This window comes from Ctenopharyngodon idella, chromosome 22 (genome assembly GCF_019924925.1).
Source record: "Ctenopharyngodon idella isolate HZGC_01 chromosome 22, HZGC01, whole genome shotgun sequence".
NCBI classification, from domain to species: Eukaryota; Metazoa; Chordata; class Actinopteri; order Cypriniformes; family Xenocyprididae; genus Ctenopharyngodon; species Ctenopharyngodon idella.
Window position 1 is genome coordinate 13,140,503 of NC_067241.1, and position 24,135 is coordinate 13,164,637.

The 24,135-nt window shown below is 37.1% G+C and overlaps 1 protein-coding gene across 2 annotated transcripts in view; it reads right to left on the reverse strand.

The window, feature by feature from the left end:
• Positions 1 to 3,563: 3,563 nt before the first annotated feature.
• The window catches only part of LOC127505043 (teashirt homolog 2), a 126,504-nt gene continuing 105,932 nt past the window's right edge, over positions 3,564 to 24,135 (reverse strand). For both annotated transcript variants that reach the window (XM_051880295.1, XM_051880294.1), the window contains exon 2: positions 3,564 to 7,379. In XM_051880295.1, coding sequence (XP_051736255.1) covers positions 4,345 to 7,311 — 2,967 coding nt within the window. In that variant the 5' untranslated portion in view covers positions 7,312 to 7,379 and the 3' untranslated portion in view covers positions 3,564 to 4,344. The remainder of the gene's footprint in view (positions 7,380 to 24,135) is intronic.

The following is a 24,135-nucleotide window of genomic DNA, read 5'->3' on the forward strand; positions in this document are numbered from 1 at the left end:
CAGTGCAGAACCAGAAATGTTGTTATCTTACTGTACATTTCTTAAAGGATTAGTTCACTTCAGAATTCAAATTTCCTGATAATTTACTCACCCCCATGTCATTCGAGATGTTTATGTCTTTCCTCCTTCAGTCGAAAAGAAATTAAGATTTTTGAGGAAAACATTCCAGGATTTTTCTCCATATAGTGGACTTCAATGGGGACCAACGGGTTGAAGGTCCAAATGTCAGTTTCATTGCAGCTTCAAAGGGCTCTACAGATGAGGAATAAGTGTCTTATCTAGCGAAACAATCTGTAATTTTCTAAAAAAAAAAAACCCACAACAATAATCATATAGTTTTTAACCACAAATGCCCGTCTTGCACTACAGTGGCTCTGCGATGCGCCACGCATTACGTAATCACGTTGGAGAGGTCACGCATGATGTAGGCGGAAGTACACGTGACCTTTCCAACATGATGATCGTGTCGCAGAGCTAGTGCAAGACAAGCATTTGTGGTTAAGAAGTATATACATTTTTCTTTTTTTTTTTTTTTTAGAAAATGGCCGATCGTTTCGCTAGATAAGACCCTTATTCCTCGGCTGGGATCGTGTAGAGCCTTTTGAAAACATATGCAGACAAAATAAAATGAATACCCGCCACTCCTGACGATACATTGAGGTCTTAAGAAGCGAAACAATCAGCCTATACAAGAAACTGAACATTATTTACACAATTTTTACCTCTAATTCTAGTTATAGTTTGCCAAAGCTGTGGATTAGAGGTAAAAATGTTGTAAATAATGTTCAGTTTCTTGTATAGGCCGATTGTTTCACTTCTTAAGATCTCAAAGTATCGTCAGAAGCTGCGAGTATTCATTTTGCATTGTTTGCATATGTTTTTTTTTTTTTTTAATTCTCAAAGTGATGACACCCATTGACTTCCATTATATGAATCACAGAGGGCCACAGTTTCAGCTAAAAATCTTCTTTACTGTTATACTGAAGGGAAAAAAAGGTCCTTTAAAGGGTTAGTTCACCCAAAAATGAAAATTATGTCATTAATTACTCACCCACATGTCATTCTACACCCGTAAGACCTTTGTTCATCTTCAGAACACAAATTAAGATATTTTTGATGAAATCCGATGGCTCAGTGAGGCCTCCATTGACAACAAGATAATTAATGTCCAAAAAGGTACTAAAAACATATTTAAAACAGTTCATGTGACTACAGTGGTTCAGTCTTAATATTATAAAGTGATGAGAATACTTTTTGTGTGCCAAAAAAACAAAATAACAACTTTTCAACAATATCTAGTGATGGGCGATTTCAAAACACTTATCTTAAAGTGTTAATTATCTTGCTATCAACGGAGGCCTCACTGAGCTATCGGATTTCATCAAAAATATCTTAATTTGTGTTCTGAGGATGAATGAAGGTCTTACGGGTGTGGAAAGACATCAGGGTGAGTAATAAATTACATAATTTTCATTTTTGGGTGAACTAACCCTTTAAGTCATCAATAATGATCAAATTTGTGTTCACAGTATTTACATCATAGAGAACTAGGGAGTGAAATGAGACACATCCCAGATCTTAAAAAAGGCCTTTGGTAATTGCCCAGCAATATTTATCATGACAATAATGTAATAATCACCATAAACGCTTGTTCATTTACTCTCATCCTATTGTTCTTTTAGCATGCGGTGTTGCTTTTATTTTTTCACTGCCATCCCATATAAACATAAGAGACACAGTTAATTAATTGCGGGGTTGTTTAAACCCCTGATTGTGTATCCGATTGGAGCTCGCCTTTAATGTGGCAATAAATCTCAAATGACTTTGAATTATTGTTCTGAATTAATATTAGAAACAGCTAATTTCCTCCCCCTGATTACAATGACGAAAAGGATCCAGGGCCCTAATGTGAATCTCTGACATTGAGCGGCTACCTCGAAAACCATTTCAAATGTTCCCCCGTCACACGTGCCCATCCAGTGGCAGGGTCATTTCAAATTTCACCATTAACCGCAAAGGCTAAATGACTCAATTGTGAGTTACCGCGGCCGTGGCACGCTTTCATTTGACGAGACACTTCAGAGGCACACTCTCAATTTTAATTAAGAAACACAAATGACCGGAATATTGCGTTCGTTTTGTCATATTGTTCAGCCTATCTTAAATCATCCTCAGGCTTCCATTTAAAGGAAGTTGGTATTCTGAAGCATAATGGCTCAACGGAGGGAATCAGGAATCCATCGGTGAGGCAAGGCGCTAAATAATTTATGGCTTTAATCTGTGCACTGAGGTGTGAGCTCTATGGCTGTAATTATAAATGCAAGGAGGAATTATTGCGGAATACTTTAACTGCATTAGGAGTCATCTGATGAGCTATCGTGATTGCCTGCTCATTTCCAACAATGGAGGGCACGACGGTGTCAGGATGCGCAAATCACCAGGTGCTTTCTCCCATTTACTATCAAATGTCACTTTCCTGTTATAAAACAGATACGACGGGGAGTGGTAATTGGTGGCTTGATTGCTGAAAAAAGAAGGAAAACGCATAAAATGTTGCGAGTTCAGAGGGCAATTATCATTTTTCATCGTTTTGGTACTATGGGAAGATGCCAAGGTGTATCGTATGCGATTCTCAAGATCAGAGTGACATCGTCAGGGTCAAATGTCATAGGTTAGATTGGAGCTAGTTATCTTTTTCTTTTTTTTTTTTTTTTAACTCCAGTGAGTATTTCTCAAATTATGTAGTCTTGGCTACAAAAATGATGAAAAATTCCACAATTTCCACAAGTTCATTCAAAACACTTTTTTTTTTTTTTTTTTTGTATGGAGTAAGTTGTCAGAGCAATCTGGTATTAAAGGGATAGTTTGCCCAAAAATGAAAATTCTGTCATCGTTTAATCCCCCTTAAGTTGTTCCATACCTGTATGAATTTCTTTGTTCTGCTGAACACAAAGGAAGATATTTGGAAGAATGTTTGTAACCAAGCAGATTTCGTCCCCCATTGACTACCATAGTATTTTTTTTTTTCCTACTGTGGTAGTCCAAATATCAAATATCTTCCAAATATCTTCAGAGCAAAGAAATTTATACAGGTTTGGAAAAATTTGAGGGTGAGTAAATGACAGAATTTTAATTTTGCGTGAACTATCCCTTTAAACGCTTACTTAACATTAAAACTACAAAAAAATTCATGAAAGAGAGTACTTAAATATTGTGCAAATTTATAACATTAAAAAAAAAAAAAAAAGTCATTGTACACAGTTCAGCCTTTAGTAGAAATCTACCTGGTTTCATTGTGTTCAAAAGATTATTTACTTTGAAGTACAGAATTCCAAAGTAAAATAAAAAGTAAAACACATTTGTGTAATTTAACTTTATAGTTACTGAGACCTTGTGACAACTAGCCCCAGTCTCCCCTACATGGTAAATATAATCAAAAGAATTCCCTAGAAAGATCGAACATACTGAAAAAATATTTCAAAACAATGTGATTTACAATTCTGTTATGTTCCAGTCGGTAATAAGAAAATATGAATGGATTTGAAGTGAAGACTTGTAGACAGTTAGAAAATGTTAATGCTTTATTTGTATTGGTATAAAAGGTGCAGTGTTCTTTTGTCTCACTAAGCATTTTCCGATGAGACACTTTTTTTCTGCAATGCTAAATATACATTAATGTGAGACTTCCTCGTGTCAAACCTGTCCAAATCTGTAAGCCCACACACTGAATCTGCGCCTAAACGTGATTAAACTTTTATTAAAGTGCTTTTCTGTTCTATCGTTGCGACACAAACATTTTACAGAGCAAATATACTGTACATTTCAGTAAATGTTTTTAATGTGTGTCTGGCTACCTGTCTGACCACCTGTGTGTTCACACAAGTGCATGATCAGATCTGCAAATTACAGTTAATGCATTGATCAATTTGTTGTTAAAAGTAATACAGTTAAAACTTGCCATATCATACAAATAAATAGTAGTCATAGCCAGAGCTATTGCATGCAAACATCAGCATTTATGTCTCAAGCAGTAATACATTTCATTACTGGTGGTGCATTTGAACAGGGTGCAAAGACTTACGTCAATGTATTCTTAATCTTTTTATGATTATTTATTTTCTAACAGTACACTTCATTCTAACCCAGCCAGTGTGTCCATTTAGTCCTCAATATGATGAAATGTTGATTCTGAAGTTGAAGCATTCTACGTAATGCTACTTGAAACATTATGGAAAGAAAAAAGGGAAAAACAAAAAGTAGACAATTTGACCCGTGTTTTATAAAAGCAGAGCAATTACAGTTATTTACCAACAAGATAACTACAAGTAGTAAAAACCAACAAAGCTACTCTTTGTCCATTTCCACAAACTGTGAATGATTCTCAGGGGATTTACTGTGAGTTTTACTTAAGTGAAGTTTGACCGCGTGATTGCTGGCAAATGTCCGACTGCAAAGCTTGCATTTGAACTTTGAGTCAGATTCCTCTTCTGTGATCTGAGAAGAATCTGTCGGCCGGACATTGAGCGCCTTTGAAAGTTCGGGCTCTGTTACTTTAGTCGCGTGTTCTATGGGTAGTTTGTTCATGTCCTTGATTTGGAAACCCAGGTGGTTCTCAAGATGGGATATAAACGCAGAGGGCGTTCTGAATTGCGATGCACAGTCATTGCAGTAGAAAACCGGATGGCCAGTGTCCATGTTCTTCAAAAACTTGGTCCCTCCCGTTTTTCTAAGCTGGTACTTCACGTTGGCGAGCCAGTGGCTGATGGTGGTCATGGAAAGCCCGGTGAACTTGGAGATGTGCATCCTCTCCTGCGGGCCGAGGTCTGAGAGGAGATACTTGCCCTCAGAGGTCTGAAATAGGCTGGAGGCGAACTGGGCTTGAAGTATGAGCAGATGCTGGGGGTTCCAGTTGGACTGTCGACCTTTACGCTTGTGAACCGAGTACATCTCGCTGGAGACGTCTTCGAACCGCCGCACGTCCGTCTCCAGCTTCATGGCAGGCACTCTCGCTGGCATTGAGGGCTTTGGGGTTGTGGCTTTTGGAAGAACCTTCACCATGTCAGCAATGTCAGAGAGAGCATGTTTCTGGGGCACTGGAGTGGAGGACTGCAGTAAGAGGGAAGAGTTTGCTTTGTTGTGTTTGTATTTCGTCAAGTCTATTGGCTGGTCGTCATTTGTGTACATGAAGCTATTGCTGGCCCTGATGGCAGCAGATGCGGAGAGTGCTGAAGCTGGTTTCTCTAAACCCCTACTCAGTTCTGAAAAAATGGATTGTGTGCGATGGGACAGGAAGCTTTCGGGCCTGGGCTTGTTTGCTTTACCCAAATGATTGTTCAAGACAGACTGTAGTGCGCTTAGAGGGTTTATGTTAAGGACTTCCTGGGAGTCGCTGACAAGCTCTGAAGAACTGCTGTGCCCATTGCTGGCAGGGGGGCTAGGTGACGGGTTCCCTCTGTCAGAGAAAGCTGGGCTCAACTTCCCTTTGATTGTGTCATTCTCTTCACTTACACAGTCTGCATCTAGCTTTGAAGAGGAGGAGGAATCATCTTGACAATCACTGTCATCGTTCTCCACCAGATCAAACCTACTGCTCTGGCTCTCTTTGCCGTCAGATGCGCCACCCCTCTCCTTTTTGATGTCCGAATTGTGACGTCCCTGGAAACTTTCAAGTCCCCGAAGTCCCTGATAGAACTTCCCCTTGGGTGCGATGGGTCTGTGCTTGTGGTTGAGATTCTGCTTTAGCTGGATGGGAGGAGAAGAGGAAAAGGAGGCAGTCTTGATCACCCCTGATAGCTGGTATGCTGCATGAATGCTGGGGTAAGCGCTCCAGCTGGGAGTCCCTGTTTGAGCTTTATTGATTGCCGAAGCCACCGTATTTGCTAAAGACTTGAGAATGTCACCGCCTCCGCTGGACCCCTGCTCAAGGTCTTCTTCTCGCAAGTACGGATACTTGAAACTGGCGTCGGTGGACTTCCGGTCCTCCTCGTCTTGTTTGTCGTCCTTGTCTCCATTTTTCTCAGCTTTGTCTGGTGACATATCCCTTGGAGTGGCCCTCTCAGAATCACCAGATGCTGTGCTTTTTGGAGAAACCTTTTCTCCTTCAAGTTCGTTCACTGTTGGTTCAGCAAGTGTCTGCATTTTCTCTATCGCTAGAGGATCGAGGGCTAGTTGTTTGCCTTTCTTGGAGGCCGAATTTGTCACTTTAATGAAGTGGCCGGTGACCATCATGTGAGTGGTAAGCTGCTGGAGCGTATCGTGGGAGCTTCCGCACTCCATGCACTTGAGGATCTGAGATTTGCATGTCTCAAACTGCCATGTGTAACTAGCACCGTTCTGATAGCCATAGCGGTTGTTGGGAGCGTTGGCAAGGCCGGACGATCTTTGTGCCTCACTGTAACCCGAGACCCCTGTGGTGGAGTCAGGCGAACAAGGCCTCGTGGCTTCAAATGCACGTTTCTTTGCTGGTGGGACTAATTTTGGAGTGATTACTGGAATAGGTTCTTTCAAAGGCACTTTCTGGTAATGCTTCGTTTTGATCATGTGGACGCTTAGGTCTTGCAGAGAATCGAAAGAATGGCCACAGAACATGCACTTCAGCACCTTTTGTGCATCTTCCTTGCCTTCCATGTCTTGAAGGTTCCTCTTCCGGTTCTTGGACGATGAAGTGGAGGCGATGCTTTGCCTGCTGTGGTTGTCATCCTGGTAGTGGCCACTCTTGTTCATGTGTACCGTCAACTCCACCAGGGTGTCATATGCTGCACTGCAGTCTTTGCAGCGGAAGCGGCTCGCTCCCGTAAATACCGCACCGCACGCTTTGCTACTTTGCCTGTACAGGTGGACGGAGCTGAATAGATTAGGCTTTGACACAGGTTTCGGGGACAGCGTTTGCTGCAGGGTTTTTGAAAGAGCGTCCTGGTGCCAGTCAAACTCGCTCTTGGTGCTCCCGTTGGTGCTGTCACAGTTTGCTTTGCTGCCAGTGTTCGCAACCTTCAAATCTAGTCCAATCTTTGACCAGTAGGAGTCTGAAAGGAAGTTGGCATAGGCAGCCCTCATTTTCTCCAGGCTACTGTGCATGTCATCCTTCACTTTTGAGCTCTGGCTCTCTGTGTCCTTCTGACTTCCTGGTGGTGAGGTCTTAAAGTCAGACAGTCTGTCACTGCCATCGCTCAGACGGGATTCCAGCTCAACCTCCTGGTTGGACAGGACACTGACCGGAGAGTTCTGGAAGCTGTAGCTGCTTTTGTTGTCTATGTCTTTGTCTTCTTTGTCCTTGGAAGTGGGCCTCTCAGAATTCTCCTCCTCTGTCTGCATTTCATTTTCGCCTTCCTCCTCCCCTGCGATCGACTCTTGGACACCGACATCGTCATCTGGCTCGTATGCTGAAAACAGAACAGATAGAGAAAAAGTGTTATTAGTGCTGTCAACCGAACTGTAATCAAATGAACTACGATACAGTGATTAATGAAATTAATCACAAATAATCATATATATGAATTTTTCCTGAGAAAATTGTCCTTCAGTTTGTGCTTTTTATTCATATTTTTGGGAAATTTTTATTGTATTTTTCTATAATTAGTGCATTAAAGCAATAATCTTAGATATAATTGTAAAAAATCAAATGTTGAATGTCTTTTAGCGTATATACAATATACGTGAGCATCATAGATTTAAAAGGAAAAACAGGAGAATATTGTACAAAAATGAAGTTGTTGTCAGTTGTCATTTATTATTAGAAATCCTTGTGCAATACTGTCATCCTTCTTCAACTACAACATTGTAATCCTTTCTCCCAGAAGCTTGTGTGCCTGTAATCTTCTCTTGGTAATAGTGGGCAATTTGGCAGTATGTGTGATTCATAAGTCACTGACTTAGTTTTCTTAAGGTTTCATTTGTTTACAACAGCTGCATGGGTGCAGAGTAACAAAAGGTGATTTTCTCTAGGTGATGAGCAATAGTTTAGTTGTATAACTATAATTTGATAGGAGTTTAGTTGATTCCTGCACATCTCCAGGCCTAAAGTAAAATATTTTAAGGAGTCTGAACATGCTCTGAAGATATATTTCACTTTAAAAGATTAAACGGTTAAAAAGTGAGTTCACAATGTCTAAAAAGTTATTATTTACTGTCAATCATTCTCATTCAAAATGAGGCATAAACATCATAAGACAGCATAAATGCAGATAAGTTAAAAATAGTTAAATGCAACCTGGCATCCTTCTGATCCCTCCTGAATATTTGTTGGCTACAAATTAACCACTATTGCCTAGATTCAAAATCATTTGCTAAATCTTTCATCACTTCTTAAACCGCACTGTATTATTCACTTAATAAAATTCAAGTCCGTCAATTACATCAATCGCTGCGGTTAAGAAAAATCAAGATCATCTATATTTTATGACCACATATTTGGATAGCACTTTGAATTTCAAGTGCTGTTACGCGCAGATGTGCTCAGTTAAATATACATAGGACCTAACAGCCCGGACCAGGCACTTGCTTTTCATGTGGTTAATATTTTTTGAGCTGCTGATGCTCAATGAGGGCAACTCTCAAATATGAGGGCTAAAAGTGCTACGCTCTGTAGCCCTCACCATGTCCTGTGCCTTTGGATTCTGAAAATAAGACTTTTTATCAATATTTCAAAGGTGCCTCAGGAGTAGGCCTGGAGGTGAACTGATGTCAGCAAATGGATAAAGATGGAGCTGGGATTTAGCCTTTCCAAACAAACCCAAAGAATGGGGTCCCTCGAACAAGGGGCCCGACGTGCCCGTACAAAAGCTTCCCGACGTGCCACAACCTTGATCTTCTGCAATGAAGATTTCTCAAATGACTGACTACGACGGATGACTGCATCCCAGAATGCGCTCATGCACTAGCAGTTTCCAAAAGAAGAATGATGTTTTATGTATTGCAATGTGTATATATAGTTTTGAAATAAAAGGGGTGAGATTGTGTGGATGGCTTCTCTGTGGTGTCTCAACTGTTTGTAATCACTCAGCCAGTCGACTGGCATCAAGACAGACAGCAGTGTAGTCTTTGCTTAGCTTTAGATTGTTTACAGGATGTGTGGGATCAAAAAAAATTAAATATGGAGACTTAACTTAACCTTGTCTTCCTGTGCACTATTGCACAATCCTTGTTCTGTTACAACAAAATAGTTAAGTCATGGTGCAACGTATTTTTTCAGTGACTGGCATGTTTCTGCATATCTCTGTGTTTATGAGATTTTTATGATAGTTGCTCCATGAGAGTATTTGCAATCTAAACAAGCAGAGTTACCATGACACCTGGAGAAATCAATCGACTGCTATTTGGACTGCGGATGAAAGATAGACGGCTAAATGAAAAATGCATTAGTCAACCACACTACATTTTAGTGAACATGTAATACTCTTCAACCTAATAAAAAATCAGGACAGATCTGAGGAGTGTCTCATTCAGAGCAATTAAAATGGTTTAATGCATGTTTCTTTACTTGGACACGCTGTTGGATCTGCTCAGCATGGAAACCATGTCCTTACACTTCACAATTTAAACAAAATACTTGCTAATTTTACAGTATTTTGACATATTAATTTTATTTTGACACTCAATTGTTATGCATAAAATCACCATTGTCTTTTAAACAAATGATCTTTGTATTACAATTAATTTAAGCTGTATTTTACTCTAGAGGTGATACATATTAAAATTTAAAATAACCGCTTCCTATTTTATGGAAACTTGTTTTCGCCACGGCATAAAAAATAAGATAAATAAAAGATAATTGCGATTTTTTTCTCACAATTCTGACTTTTTTTCAGAATTGCGAGATACAAACTTGCAATTCTTTTTTCTCGCAATTCTTTTCTGACTTTTCTCATAATTGTGAGATACAAAGTCGCAATTGCGAGTTATAAAGTCTGCAAGAAAAAAGAATTGCGAGTGTATCTCGCTATTCACTTTATATCTCGCAATTCTGACTTTATAACTCGCAAATGCGACTTCATTTCATGCAATTCTGACTATAACTCACAGCTGTGACTTTATATCTCACAATTCTGACTTTATAACTCGCAATTCTGACTTTATATCTCGCAATTCTGACTTTATAACTCGCAATTCTGACTTTATAACTCGCAATTCTGACTTCATAACTCGCAATTCTGACTTTATATCTCGCAATTCTGACTTTATAACTCGCAATTCTGACTTTATATCTCGCAATTCTGACTTTATAACTTGCAATTCTGACTTTATATCTCGCAATTCTGACTTTATAACTCGCAATTCTGACTTTATAACTCGCAATTCTGACTTTATATCTCGCAATTCTAACTATATCTCGCAATTCTGACTTTATATCTCGCAATTCTGACTTTATATCTCGCAATTCTGACTTCATAACTCGCAATTGCGATTTTATATCACGCAATTCTGACTTTATATCTCGCAATTCTGACTTTATATCTCGCAATTCTAACTATATCTCGCAATTCTGACTTTATATCTCGCAATTCTGACTTTATATCTCGCAATTCTAACTATATCTCGCAATTATGACTTTATATCTCGCAATTCTAACTATATCTCGCAATTATGACTTTATATCTCGCAATTCTAACTATATCTCGCAATTCTTACTTTATATCTCGCAATTCTAACTATAGCTCGCAATTCTGACTTCATAACTCGCAATTGCGACTTTATATCACGCAATTCTGACTTTATAACTCGCAATTCTGACTTTATATCTCGCAATTCTGACTTTATATCTCGCAATTCTAACTATAGCTCGCAATTCTGACTTCATAACTCGCAATTGCGACTTTATATCTCGCAATTCTGACTTTATAACTCGCAATTCTGACTTTATATCTCGCAATTCTGACTTTATAACTCGCAATTCTGACTTTATATCTCGCAATTCTGACTTTATAACTCGCAATTCTGACTTTATATCTCGCAATTCTAACTATAGCTCGCAATTCTGACTTCATAACTCGCAATTGCGACTTTATATCACGCAATTCTGACTTTATAACTCGCAAATGCAACTTTATATCTCGCAATTCTGACTTTATAACTCGCAATTCTGACTTTATATCTCGCAATTCTGACTTTATAACTCGCAATTCTGACTTTATATCTCGCAATTCTGACTATATCTCGCAATTCTGACTTTATAACTCGCAAATGCGACTTCATTTCATGCAATTCTGACTATAACTCACAGCTGTGACTTTATATCTCACAATTCTGACTTTATATTTTGCAATTCTGACTTTATATCTCACAATTCTGACTTTATATCTCGCAATTCTGACTTTATACCTCGCAATTCTGACTTTATAACTCGCAATTCTGACTTTATAACTCGCAATTCTGACTTTATATCATGCAATTCTGACTTTATATCTCGCAATTCTGACTATATCTCACAATTCTTACTTTATATCTCGCAATTCTAACTATATCTCGCAATTCTGACTTCATAACTCGCAATTGCGACTTTATATCACGCAATTGTGACTTTATATCTTGCAATTCTGACTTTATAACATGCAATTCTGATTTTATAACTTGCAAATGCGACTTTATTTCATGCAATTCTGACTTTATAACTTGCAATTGCGAGTTTATATCATGCAATTCTGAGAAAAAAGTCAGAATTGTGAGATAAAAAGTCGCAATTACCATTTTTATTTTTTATTTACAGGTGGAAACAAGCTTCCATACTATTTGAATATATTTTAAAATGTAATTTATTCCTGTGATCAAAGCTTCATCAAAGATTCAGCATCATTACTCCAGTCTTCAGTGTCACATGATCCTTCAGAAATCATTGTAATATGTTGATTTGCTGCTCAAGAAACATTTATTATTATTATCGATGTTGAAAACAGTTGTGCTGCTTCATATTTTTGTGCAAACTGTTACATTTTTTCAGAATTCTTTTAATGAATATAAAGAACAGCATTTATTTGAAATAGAAATCTTTTGTAACATTAAAAACGTCACTTTTAAACAAATGTACGTGTCCTTGCTGAATAAAATGATTAAAATATATGAATTTAGCTTGAACAATGCAATGCAACAATGCAATACTTATTATTTTTCTGATAAAACATTGATATTATTTACTTTATAAACCTTATTAAGCTGGAAAAGGCCCCCATTTCATAGATTAATGTGGGTGGCATTATTGCAGTCACTGTTCCCCAGGCTCCAATTTCTCCATTCTCCGAGCATCTGGGATACACATTAATACAACCACAGGCACATGTTAACCTTCCAGGCCCAGATCTCTCTGAAATCCCTTCATGAATGGTTACATTTCCCTTCTTTACCCATTTGTAACAGGGAGCTTGTGTTAGCCAGCTTGTGATCCCTGCCAAGCGGCAGGATTTCGGAGTACAAGATCAAACACAAGGACACCACTCCCACAGACATGAGATACACCAGCCTTTCCCATAATCCACTACTGTCGACATCAGGACGCAGCCACACGAGCAGGCCAACAGCAGTCGAATCCCACCCCCCTCTTTTGTTATTGATGTTTGAGCCAATAGAACAACCAAAGCATAATTTGATCTCCGACGTAGGCCATTTGTATTAATTTCAGTAATATTCAATATGCATTATTTTGATTTGGTCCAAGCAGTGCATACATGAATGCTTTTTGTAATCACGCAAGTATGGCACCTCATTCATTTAACCTCTCAAAGAAGTGAGGCACAGTTAGCAGGCTCGTACGCCCCAGGCCCGCGCGGTTGTTGGGCTCTCTGCTCTATATCAGAGCAATGAAAACAGCCGTCGGTCCAAGTAGGCTTACAAAATAAGGCACTGGCACGCCTGTGCAGAGATTTAGCATGTCATAAACTTCTGTAAACCCTCCAATCTGTGTCACAACAAATTTATATCTTCAGACAGGGATATTCAAAGGTCAAAAAACCGAAGGTGTCCATCATAAATCAGCCACTAAGTGTTTATAACATTAATCCGTTGGGAAAGACTCCTGGCATAACACAGCGGCAGCTGGATTTCAAAGAGCTGCCGGATTCCCAGCCAAATGGCTGCAGAAGAGCGAAGAGAAACGCAAGCATTAAATGCGCTTTTCACATCTGATTCATATATACAGTAGCGGTATTATTATGCTTTTTTCTTAAGAGTCAGTTCTTATTACTGTAAGCGTGATCAAAGGCTGGAACAAAACCGTATTTTAATTGTAAAAGAGACAGTGATGTATTTAAAGTTTTTTGCACAATGGTGTCAGACGTTTTGATGAACCGTATTCTAAACCTACAAAAACTGTAATGAGTTACTGATTTTGCACTTTGATGGATCAAAGTGAGTGTAATCTGTATCATTTCCTCTGGCACCATCATTTTAATGTACTCGTGAAAAAAATGTGCTGGCATGAAATTTCATGCACCTAAAATGAAGTTATATGGGTCTCTCTTTTTTTTTAAAGGAGTTTAGAAAAGACAGTTAAAAGAGTGTGATATTAAAAAAGAAGTGAAAAAGTTGAGGGTTACAAAAAATGTAATATGCTTGTGTAATTTAATACAGTGCTTCAAAATGAGGATCCATCAGACATCTCTGTTCAACTCTTGATTGAACCAGCCAATAAAACCTACACAGAAAAATAAAAATGACTAAAAAGATATAACTTTTAGACTTTTCATTTGGAATAGGCTCATTTATTTTTCTCTTTTCTTTCATTTTTGCCTTTTTGAAAGATATAATAAAAAGCATCAGGAAGTTATTGGGGGGTCACTAGCAAACCTGCATTACCCACATGAGCACCACAGCTCCAACTTGTCAAGACCAGCAGTTCTTAAAGGGACAGCTCACCCATTAAGTTATCATTTACTCACCCTGGCGTTATTCTATGGTCTTCTGTGCACAACTACGCATTGTGCAAGCTTGTGAGACTATATTAGCACCACATTTCATTCTGACTCACCCAGCACATAAGTTGTGCGAAATCAGGACTGAGAAAAACACGACATGAAATACATGTACATTCTTTTCTGTATATATATTTGTTGTGTTCGTCGTAACAAGAAGTTATTGCGTTCACATCTGTCAGCTGTCATTCTGACTGTCATCAGAAAAAAGTTCCCATCTGGAGATATTCAAGACAGTGAAGAAAGTACATAGATATTTTTTGGGGGGTTTCTAGGCATTGTATTTCATGTTACATTTTTATTAATCTTGATTACTCATTACTTGTATGCTTTTTCTGGGCGAGTCAGAGTGAAACGCGGTGCTAATAGAGTCTCATGAATGCACAGCCGTGCACAGAAGACCAACCGCCAAGGTCAAGATTTTCGGAAATAATACATTATATTTCGGTTTGTTTTTTACAAACCCAATCGCATAGCCCCGGAACACGTGGGATATAGGACAAGTGTTGCATGGGATCATTCTGTGATACTTTTGCATCTTTTTTTTTTTTTTTTGTTTTTTTTAAAAAAAGCTTGACGCTGATCGCAATTCATTGCTGTTATATGGACGAGCGTGAACAGAAACTTTTTTTTATTTTTTTTAATTTCTCCTTTTGTGGTCCGAAAAAGAAAGAACAGCATGCGGCATTAGAACAACACCAGGGTGAGTAAATGATGACTTAATTTTCATTTTAGGGTGAACTATCCCTTTAAATAGTGGGTCACGACCCCAGCAGGTCATACGTCTGCTCGGAATAGGAACAAGTTGAATCATTGATACAAGTAAAAATTATGCTAATTATTAATCATAATAAAAAAACTTAAATGAACATTGAGCAGAAGTGAAAAATACCAGAGCTGTATAGGCCTCTAAAAAAAAAAGAAAAAGAAAAAAAAAAGATTAAATAAATCATATATACTTAAAATAAAAAGACAAACTCTGATTATCAAGGCATAATCTACAAAAGAAAAATCTGCTAGCCATTTATTATCAGATATTTTAAAATATTACAAATATATAATATTATTAATAAATGTTAATTTATTTATTTAAAATTTAAAATTCTGTCATCATTTACTCACTCTCAAGTGTCCTGTTGAACACAAAAGATGATATTTTGATAAACCAAACAGTCGATGGTCCCCACTGACTTCCACAGTATGGGAAGTCCATCAACTGTTTGGTTTCCAACATTCTTCAAAATATCTTTTAGGTTATATCTCAGGTTTGAAACAACTTGAGGATGAGTAAATGATGACAGAATTTTCATTTTTGGGTGAACTATCCCTTTAAGGCCATTTGTCCAAACAAACTCATGCCACAAATGGTGGATTCTAGTCAAATAAGGCCGATGCTAACAGGGTCATGAACACATTAAACAATAATTCTTGTACTGTGTCAGGCCACCACTACTAAAACCAAATCTAGTGGAGAAGCACCGCTCCAGATCATGTGCGCTAACCACTGCTGCAACAGAATTAGACACAGTTCACACAAATACTGTGAAACTCACAGTCACAGACTCTCCACTAATACAGGGCTAACAGTAATAACACCACTAAAAAACGTGGCATACGAGTTTTCTTGGTGAACGTGTCCTTTTAGCGTGCCACTGCAGTGGGCTAATCATCCCCTTTGAGACGTGTGAGGTTCTGTTGGGGGTAAATCTGTCAGTCAGCATCCAGTCAGGGGTGTGATTTGCATTAGTTCAAGGAATGAACGTAACATTCAGGCAGTCCTTGTGCAAGAACTTTTCCTGTCACTCTCTAATTTTCCATGCCGCCAAATTGTTTGCCGGCTTCCCCGCCTGCCCTAATGCTAATATTTCTATCAGCACATCATCAAACATTTACCCCCGTAGTAGTAACATTTCTATCATCGATCGGTTCAGGGGCGAACAGGGAGACAGCTGCAACATCTCCGGCCCTCTGCGAATATGCGTAAGGTAACGCTAGCGTCGCAGGAGACCCTCTAATTCTGAGGCGTTGTTGACAGGTCTGGCGGTCTGTGGCACTTTCGCCACGGATCTCCTTGCCGTCTCAGGCTACAGTTTTTGCCGTGCACGGATCGATAGCTCTTTTTACTTCTCATTGATTGTCTAGCAGCAGGAGAGACCTAAGCAGAGGCTGTTATGACATTTCTAGATTTCCCCCTGTCCTTGGAACAATCAATTACACGCGCATGGCAATCAAAACCTCTTTGCAAAATGAACCTGCTCCATGACATTTTCATCTCCCGGATTTATGCCACGCTTTAAAAAAGAGAGAGGCGGAATCGGAGAGCGAGAGAGAGAGAGAGAAAAGGAAAGATTTTCGTGTCCCACATAAAAATGCTGCACACACACACACACACACACACACACACACACACACACGCTAACGAAGCAGGTCATGTGAGTGCTGTAATCTCCACTGCAGTCAGTACTGCACAGGCAGGCCTTTGTTGGACACACTGGTTTGGCTATTGATTTTTGTCATAAGCTATGACAGCCAAGATCACTGTGGGTTTACCTAACTGTGCCCTAAATAGAGTTCAAGAGTCTTGCGGCGTGCCGAGCTGCGGCGCACGAAGACTTTGATAAATCGCATGTAACAGCAAGACATTCTCATTTACCAGCTCCTGCCACTCCCAACACGTCTGCAGTGTAGCACAGGAAATATGCTAGATGCAAAAGCAACGTGCTGTAACTGTTCAGACCGCGCAATCAACGCCTGCCAGGACTGCAAAAGTTGATGGGATATTTACTACCAGACTACTATTTTATTATAGCATTTTTTTTTAATTTTTTTTATAAAATTATAGTACTTGTTAATGTTTTGAATTAGCTTTTATTTTTATATTTTCAGTTTTCATTTTAATTTTTTTTTTCAAATATTTTTATTATGTTTTTTAATATTTCTGTTTAGCTTTCATTTATTTTTATTTCAGTTTTAGTACTAAAACTAGAATTAAATTTATGAATTTATTATAATATTTAAACATTATTATTTTAATATTATTTAAATAAAATAAAGTTAAACCTAAAAACAGATACACAAATAAAAAATAAACTTAAAGATTGCAATTTGAAATGCCGCCTTGACAGCTAACTGGAATATATAAATTTTAGTCAATAATAACAACACTGCTATAAGAAATGCATTACAACTTTATTTTCCTTTAAACTGGATAGTAAGAAATAACTGCATTAAGAACAAATATATATACATTAAATAATAAAGATGCTTGAGCTATATAATATATTGTTTAAATATCATTAACAATTACTATATGGCTGGCTTAAAATGAACCCAAAATAGGTTGAAAATTAAAAATCAGACACAATTACTAGAGGCAACAATAATAATCAAAAGGTGAACATTTATTAATAAGCAATTTAATAAATGTTTATTGTTTAATTATTATTCATTCGCTGGGTTAAAACAACCTATTGGCTGGGTCAAAACAACCCATTGGCTGGGTTAAAACAACCCATTCGCTGAGTTAAACCAACCCATTCGCTGGGTCAAAACAACCCATTCGCTGGGTTAAAAACAACCCATTTGCTGGGTCAAAACAACCCATTCGCTGGGTTAAAAACAACCCATTCCCTGGGTCAAAACAACCCATTCGCTGGGTTAAAACAACCCCTTTCGCTGGGTTAAAAACAACCTATTCGCTGGGTTAAAACAACCCATTCGCTGGGTCAAAACAACCCATTCGCTGCGTTAAAAACAACCCATTCGCTGGGTTAAAAACAACCCATTCGCTGGGTTAAAACAACCTAATTGCTGGGTTTGTCCATTTTCAATCCAACTTGGGTTGTTTTTAACCCAGCATTTTTTAGAAAGTAGATTTAACTCAATATATATATATTAACTCATAATAAGCATGCCATCAGATGTTTGGCTATTTAGTAAATCAAAGCACTGCAAGGCGCCAATACACGACTCTGTTGACGCAATGTCAATTAATACTTAACAGGCCCAATTAAATCTTTTCCCAGTGTTGCGCCCCAGGCACACAGAGAGAGAGCTGTGAACATTCTCCCATGTCAAAATTTACATTGACCAGAAGTGAGAAATACCAGATCTGTATCAAGCACAAAAACATGTTCGTCATCAACAGTTTGGCCTCTGAAACGTATTATAAAGATTGATGGAATTCTTACAATAACAAGACAAACTATGATTATCAAGACAAAGTATGGAAAAAATCCACTAGTTATTTATTATGATATATATATTTTAATTTATTTAATTTTAATTAAAAATGTGTGTATGCATGCTTAATTTTTATAATAAAATATTAATTAAAATTGTATTTATCTATGCCTATTTTACTGGTGCCATTTACATTTTAATATAGTTTAATCTTCTCATTCATTTAAAACTAAATATTGCAGTATACTTTCAATTTTCAATCATTTTAATAATATTAGTGACATATCACTGTAAAATATTTCAGTATTTCAGTGAATGTGTTGTTTTCATGCTGAGTATATGTCAACGCATCACAAACCTCTTCCAGGGCTCTGGCTGGAAACCAGGCAGCGAAGAGATTAGCGTTAATTTTTGTATGCATGACAGAGATGTTACTTAAAGCACATTACTTCCTTGACTAAACAGGAGCAATTCATGCAGATAAATGCCTTGCTTTCATATACCCACGCATTAAATATTTAATGGTATAATATAATCAAAAAGAGTCTCACAATTCAGGCAGGACACAGGGAAAGGTTTGATTTGATCCGAAGCTTTTGGAGTCACTCCGACCGCTGTTGTACATCAAAAGACATTCTTTGAAAGGACATATTAGGGTAAACTACAAGCAAACCGTTTTAGAAGATAAAAGATTGCTTTTATAACGAGCATTGTTGAATATTAAAAATAATGTTTACAAAAAGCACTTTATGGCCACTAAGGCCTCATCTGTTATAAACTGATCCTTCGCCATTTGTGTCATAAACATCTGTGGTCTGTAAACGGCCAAACATTGGTGATCTTCTCGCTGGTAAACAAAGTGCTCCTCTGAGGCCGCTCCAGCTCAAACCTCTCCTTCTGCACCAGTACACAAGCTCCTGTTTCCTCTCTGGTCACAGTGAACCAGATCATGCTGTACTAGGCTCTCGTCCATGATCCAGACGATGATGGAAGTCAGGCTTTTTAGAGTCTGATAATGAGAGTGAGCAGTGGGATGGGCTAAAGACTTGGACTCCTCCTCCTCTTCCTCTACTACTACTACAAAATTCTACTTCCACAATTCTATTTCCACAATGTTTAAACATAAATTTTGTCCAACTAGTCGACTAGTCTAAGAAACCCACAGAAGAGTAAAAAAAAAAGTCTGTATAAGCGATTCATAAATAGCCTACTTAATATTAATTAAATAAACAGTCAATTACCATACTGAAGCCGCTGACAAATAGGTTCTTGTGTATGGAAAGTATCTGTACACATGACACAATACATTATTTAAGGGTATTCTATTCATTAGGATATTGATATACTGTAGGATCTGTTGTTGTCCAGTAAGGTTCATTCATAATGTGTGTAGCTGACTAGTCTCGCACATCCTTACTGTAAATAAAGTGCCCAAAAATGGGACTCCAACCAAAGTTCTTCACTGAAAAAACTGTCCTGAATCAGTATATGAAGCAAACAATGGCCTAGCCTATTACCTGCTAAACAACAATGTTCAATAAATAGGGCTGATAATTAAAAATCAAGTTCAAATCAATTTAATTGTATAAAATTCAGATTAGTTAATAAAAATAAACATATATTTATGTAAATTGAGTAATAAGGAAAATTCCTACAATCTTCATTTAAGGGTTTGTCACAGCAAATATGTATGACCGTGATTAATTCATTATTTATTATATAATTTTTTAATAAATTGTAATCATATTAATAAATTATTTTTAATTAAGTTTTATAATTTTATTAAAGCCCCCAAATGAATTAATGACAGCCTTATTAATATGATTAATTCATTATTTTTAGTACTTTTTGTTTTACAAAATATATTTTAAAATGAATTAATTATACATTCAAAATTACATATATACACATATGCATGTTATACTGTTTTATATAAAATAGTATAATATGCAGATTAGTTAATCAAAATAAAAATGTTTATTTGAATTTATTAATAAGGAAATTTCCTACAATCTTCATTTAAGGGCTTTTCACAGCAAATATTTATAACTGTGATTAATTTATTAATTGGCGATTTATATATATATATATATATATATATATATATATATATATATATATATATACACACACACATATACATATTGTAGTGAAATTAATAAATACATTTTAATCAAATTTTATAAAAGCCCCCAAATGAATTCATGATTAACAATTGACAGCTCTATTAATGATTAATTCATCATTTTTATTTCTTTTTTTACAAAATATATTTTAAAATAAATTAATTGTTTATTCAAAATAGTATATATATATATATATATATATATATATATATTAAAATTTTTCATTAGGTTTTTTAAAGTTTTTTCAATTATTCGACAGCCCTAAGAAATAAATACATAATGGAATTGAAAAAAAACTCCCACTGTATTAGTTAATCTAAAGGGTTATTCAAAAGTGTGCTTGATTTTTGTCATTTTGTCATTGTCCAATAAATGGAAGCATTTGGAACATTATGACATGGGTCACGCCACTACAGTGTCTCTACCTCAACTGTCAGCGGCTCCTCCAGTAAGAGCGTGATGAGGCCTGATGGAGGAGCACTGGCCCCCGCCGGCCCCTTCAGCCCCCGCCCCTCCCACTCATCTGAACCCGAGCAGTCAAGCAAGCAGGCTCCTGCTAATGAAAGATCATCAGCCTTTGGGTTTAAATTTCCTGATTGAATGTCAGTCAGGAATGTTTACGTGGTGGGAAGAGAGAGAAAGAGAGAGAGGGCCGCACTTTTAAAGAGCACTGTCACCTGTCATCTACACTCTTTTGTTCAGTCAATAATAAGTCTGCTAAAGACGAAACAGGAGAGTTCAGATGACAGACAGAATGCGAAGACAGCAATAAAATTTGTTAAGTGTTTGCCACTTATTCATTTTCTATCTAAGAAAAGAGAAAGATGGGACAGGAAATTATGTGGAGAAGACCAGGAAATGTCATGAACTGAATTCAAACAATATTCAGCTAATTTTTTTGACTGTTTTTTTTTTCTTTCTTGCTATATTATTTTAAAGAGAAAGTAAGAGTTTTCCGAGGTTACTAGCCACTCAGCATTTTCACTGGCCACAATTTTGACTTCGATACCATGGGGAAAAACTGCTATATAGATATTTTTAATATTATCTCATAATTTGACAGCAGGAATATTAGGCTGCTGTCACTTTAAGGCCTGACGTACGGACGCAGCTGGTCATGTATCTGCGGAAAATGAGTATTAGAAGCGTTTCACATATTTCAGTATCGATATGTATCGAAAAAATCTATATTTCTGACAACACTACATTGCACTAAGTTTATCATTTCAGATGTCTTTTTAAAAGACTACAGTTGAAAAATGTATATATTATATATAAAATTCAGTGGTAATGTCAAGCCCTGGTCATAAATATCAGGAAATTAGCGGGATCTGGTGATGTATGCAATGCACCACGGCTCAAAGTATCACAAACTAGATTCAAACTCATGCGCCCACATGAGCACTATGGCTTATGTCACATGCATTAACGGCTAGACCACAGTCTAAATCATTTTATATGGCTTCCAGTTATATTGTGCACTAAAAGAAAAAAGACTCACATTAAATCATAATGCATGCATAATGCTAATAAGACATTCAAAATATCCTGAAACACAGAACAAAGTCGTGACATTAACAAATGTCACAGGACACAATGAGGTGTGAGAGCGTGGGACACCTCACTTCCTCCGAAACAGCTGCTGAGGTACTGAAGCACTTGCCACTGTCCTAAATGAAAGTAGAGGGGACGTACTGGTGGAAACAGATCCGCTGGGACACGTTCTGCCGTCCTCTGTGCTTCATATGAACAAAGCCCTCGCGTGGCCTTTGTCACAGTCACCTTGTCTGACATATATAAAAAGGACTGAACGTACCGATGAATACAAAGACAAAGAAGTGGGGTATTGGATCAGAGAACACATAACTCCTCTTTTTATCTATTAAGGGATTTCACATTGTAATGGGATTCAGAGGTTCTAATTGATTTTTCGAGTTTGAGAACATGCAAATAGTTAAAGAAGTGATGATCACGACCTGTTTTTGTGAACGCACGTCATTGAAGACAAACCAAGCCCTCTTCTTTTGACACCGTGCGAGACATTTGATTTTAATCAACCACTAAATTTAGGATCCAGAAGATTTGAATACGCCTTTAAAAACTGTTCAAGACTTTGTGTAATGCCAAGAGATTTAAATCGCAGACACTTCTCATCAAGGGTTTATGACTTCCTTTCTCCTGTGGAACACAAAAGGTGGATCTTCTCAATATAAACATCCAGTGGTGGACAAAGTACACAAATCAAGTATTTGAGTAAAAGTACAGATACCCTAAAGGCATAGTTCATCCAAAAATGATTAATTTTCTAACCCTCAAGTTGTTCCAAACCTGTATGAATTTCTTTCTTCTGCTGAACACAAAAGAAGATATTTTGAAGAATGTCAGTAACCAAACAGTTGATACACCCATTGACTTCCATAGTATGGAGAAAATAAATAAATAAATACTATTGAATTCAATGGGTCCATCAACTGTTTGGCTACCCATATTCTTCAAAATATCTTCTTGTGTGTTCAGCAGAAGAAATAAATTCATACAGTTTGGAACAACTTGAGTGTGAGTAAATAATGACAGAATTTTCATTTTTTGGGTGAACTATCTCTTTAAGTCCACCACTGTCAATATCAATAACAATAACAATATCTCCATATAATGCCAGTAAAAGCACCATAAATTATAAAAAGTCCATACAACTTATTTAAAATCTAATGATGCCATATGATAGTTTATGAACAGAATAAATCAAATATGGTGTCATTAGATGGTCTACAGATTTTACATCAGTGACATTTGATTATTTGACCAAAGAATTTTCAAATCAGTGACATCAAACCTGATGCAACGCATCTAAAACAGAGAACTACACTGGAGGACAAGATTTTCATTCAATAATGATTTTAATTTCTGTCATTTAAAGGGATAGTTCACCCAAAAATGAAACTTCTGTCATCATTGACTCACTGTCGTTCCAAACCTGTATGACTTTCTTCCTTCAGCAGAAAACAAAAGGAGATTTGTTGAGGTCCAACCATCCAAATGTTTCAATAAATAAGGTTGTTATCTTAAAGGGGGACCTATTTTCACAAGATGTAATATGGTCTCTGGTGTCCCCAGAATGTGTCTGTGAAGTTTCAGTTCAAAATACACCACAGATCATTTATTATAGCTTGCCAAATTTGCCGCTATTTGGGTGTGTCCCTTTAAATGCAAATGAGCTGCTGCTTCCGGTTCGCTTTCCAGAAGAGGGCGGAGCTTTAACAGCTCGTGCTTCAGTTGCTCAACAACAACAAAGCTGGAGAATCTCACGTAGCCAAAATGAGGATTGTCAGTATCGGTGTTCAGCCTTACATTGTACAAACCGGAGTCGGACACTGATGGAGAGACTCAGGAGGAAGTTAACACTTTTAGAATGAAACTGGACGTTTCTGAACGGTTAGTGGATAAATTTATGTAGTTGCTGTGGAGTTGATTCAACTCATCAATCAAATCCAGCGTTGAATTAACCCTCGTTTGTGAAGCAGTCCAGCGTTTATAACACTTAAACACTGAAAAAGTCAGATTTTCACGATATGTCCCCTCAATGTCAATTCAATTCTAATCAAATTAACTGCATTATATATAAAATTACTCAAATATATGTAAATTTAGTAATAAGGGATATTTCCTACAATCTTCATTCGGGGACTTTTTTAAAACATATATATGTCTTTTATTTTTCATTTTACATTATCCCTAAATACAAAATCCCTAATTTGAAAAGGCTATACGAATTAATATTGGGCTTAACTTTCATGTTTTTTTTTTGTTTGTTTTTTTTTGGTAAATTTAAAATTTACCAGTCCCCGTTCACTTTCATTATATGGCAAAGTTCGACCAGGATATTCTTCAAAAATTCAAAAAGCGGGGTATATTGAATATAATGCATAATATGCATT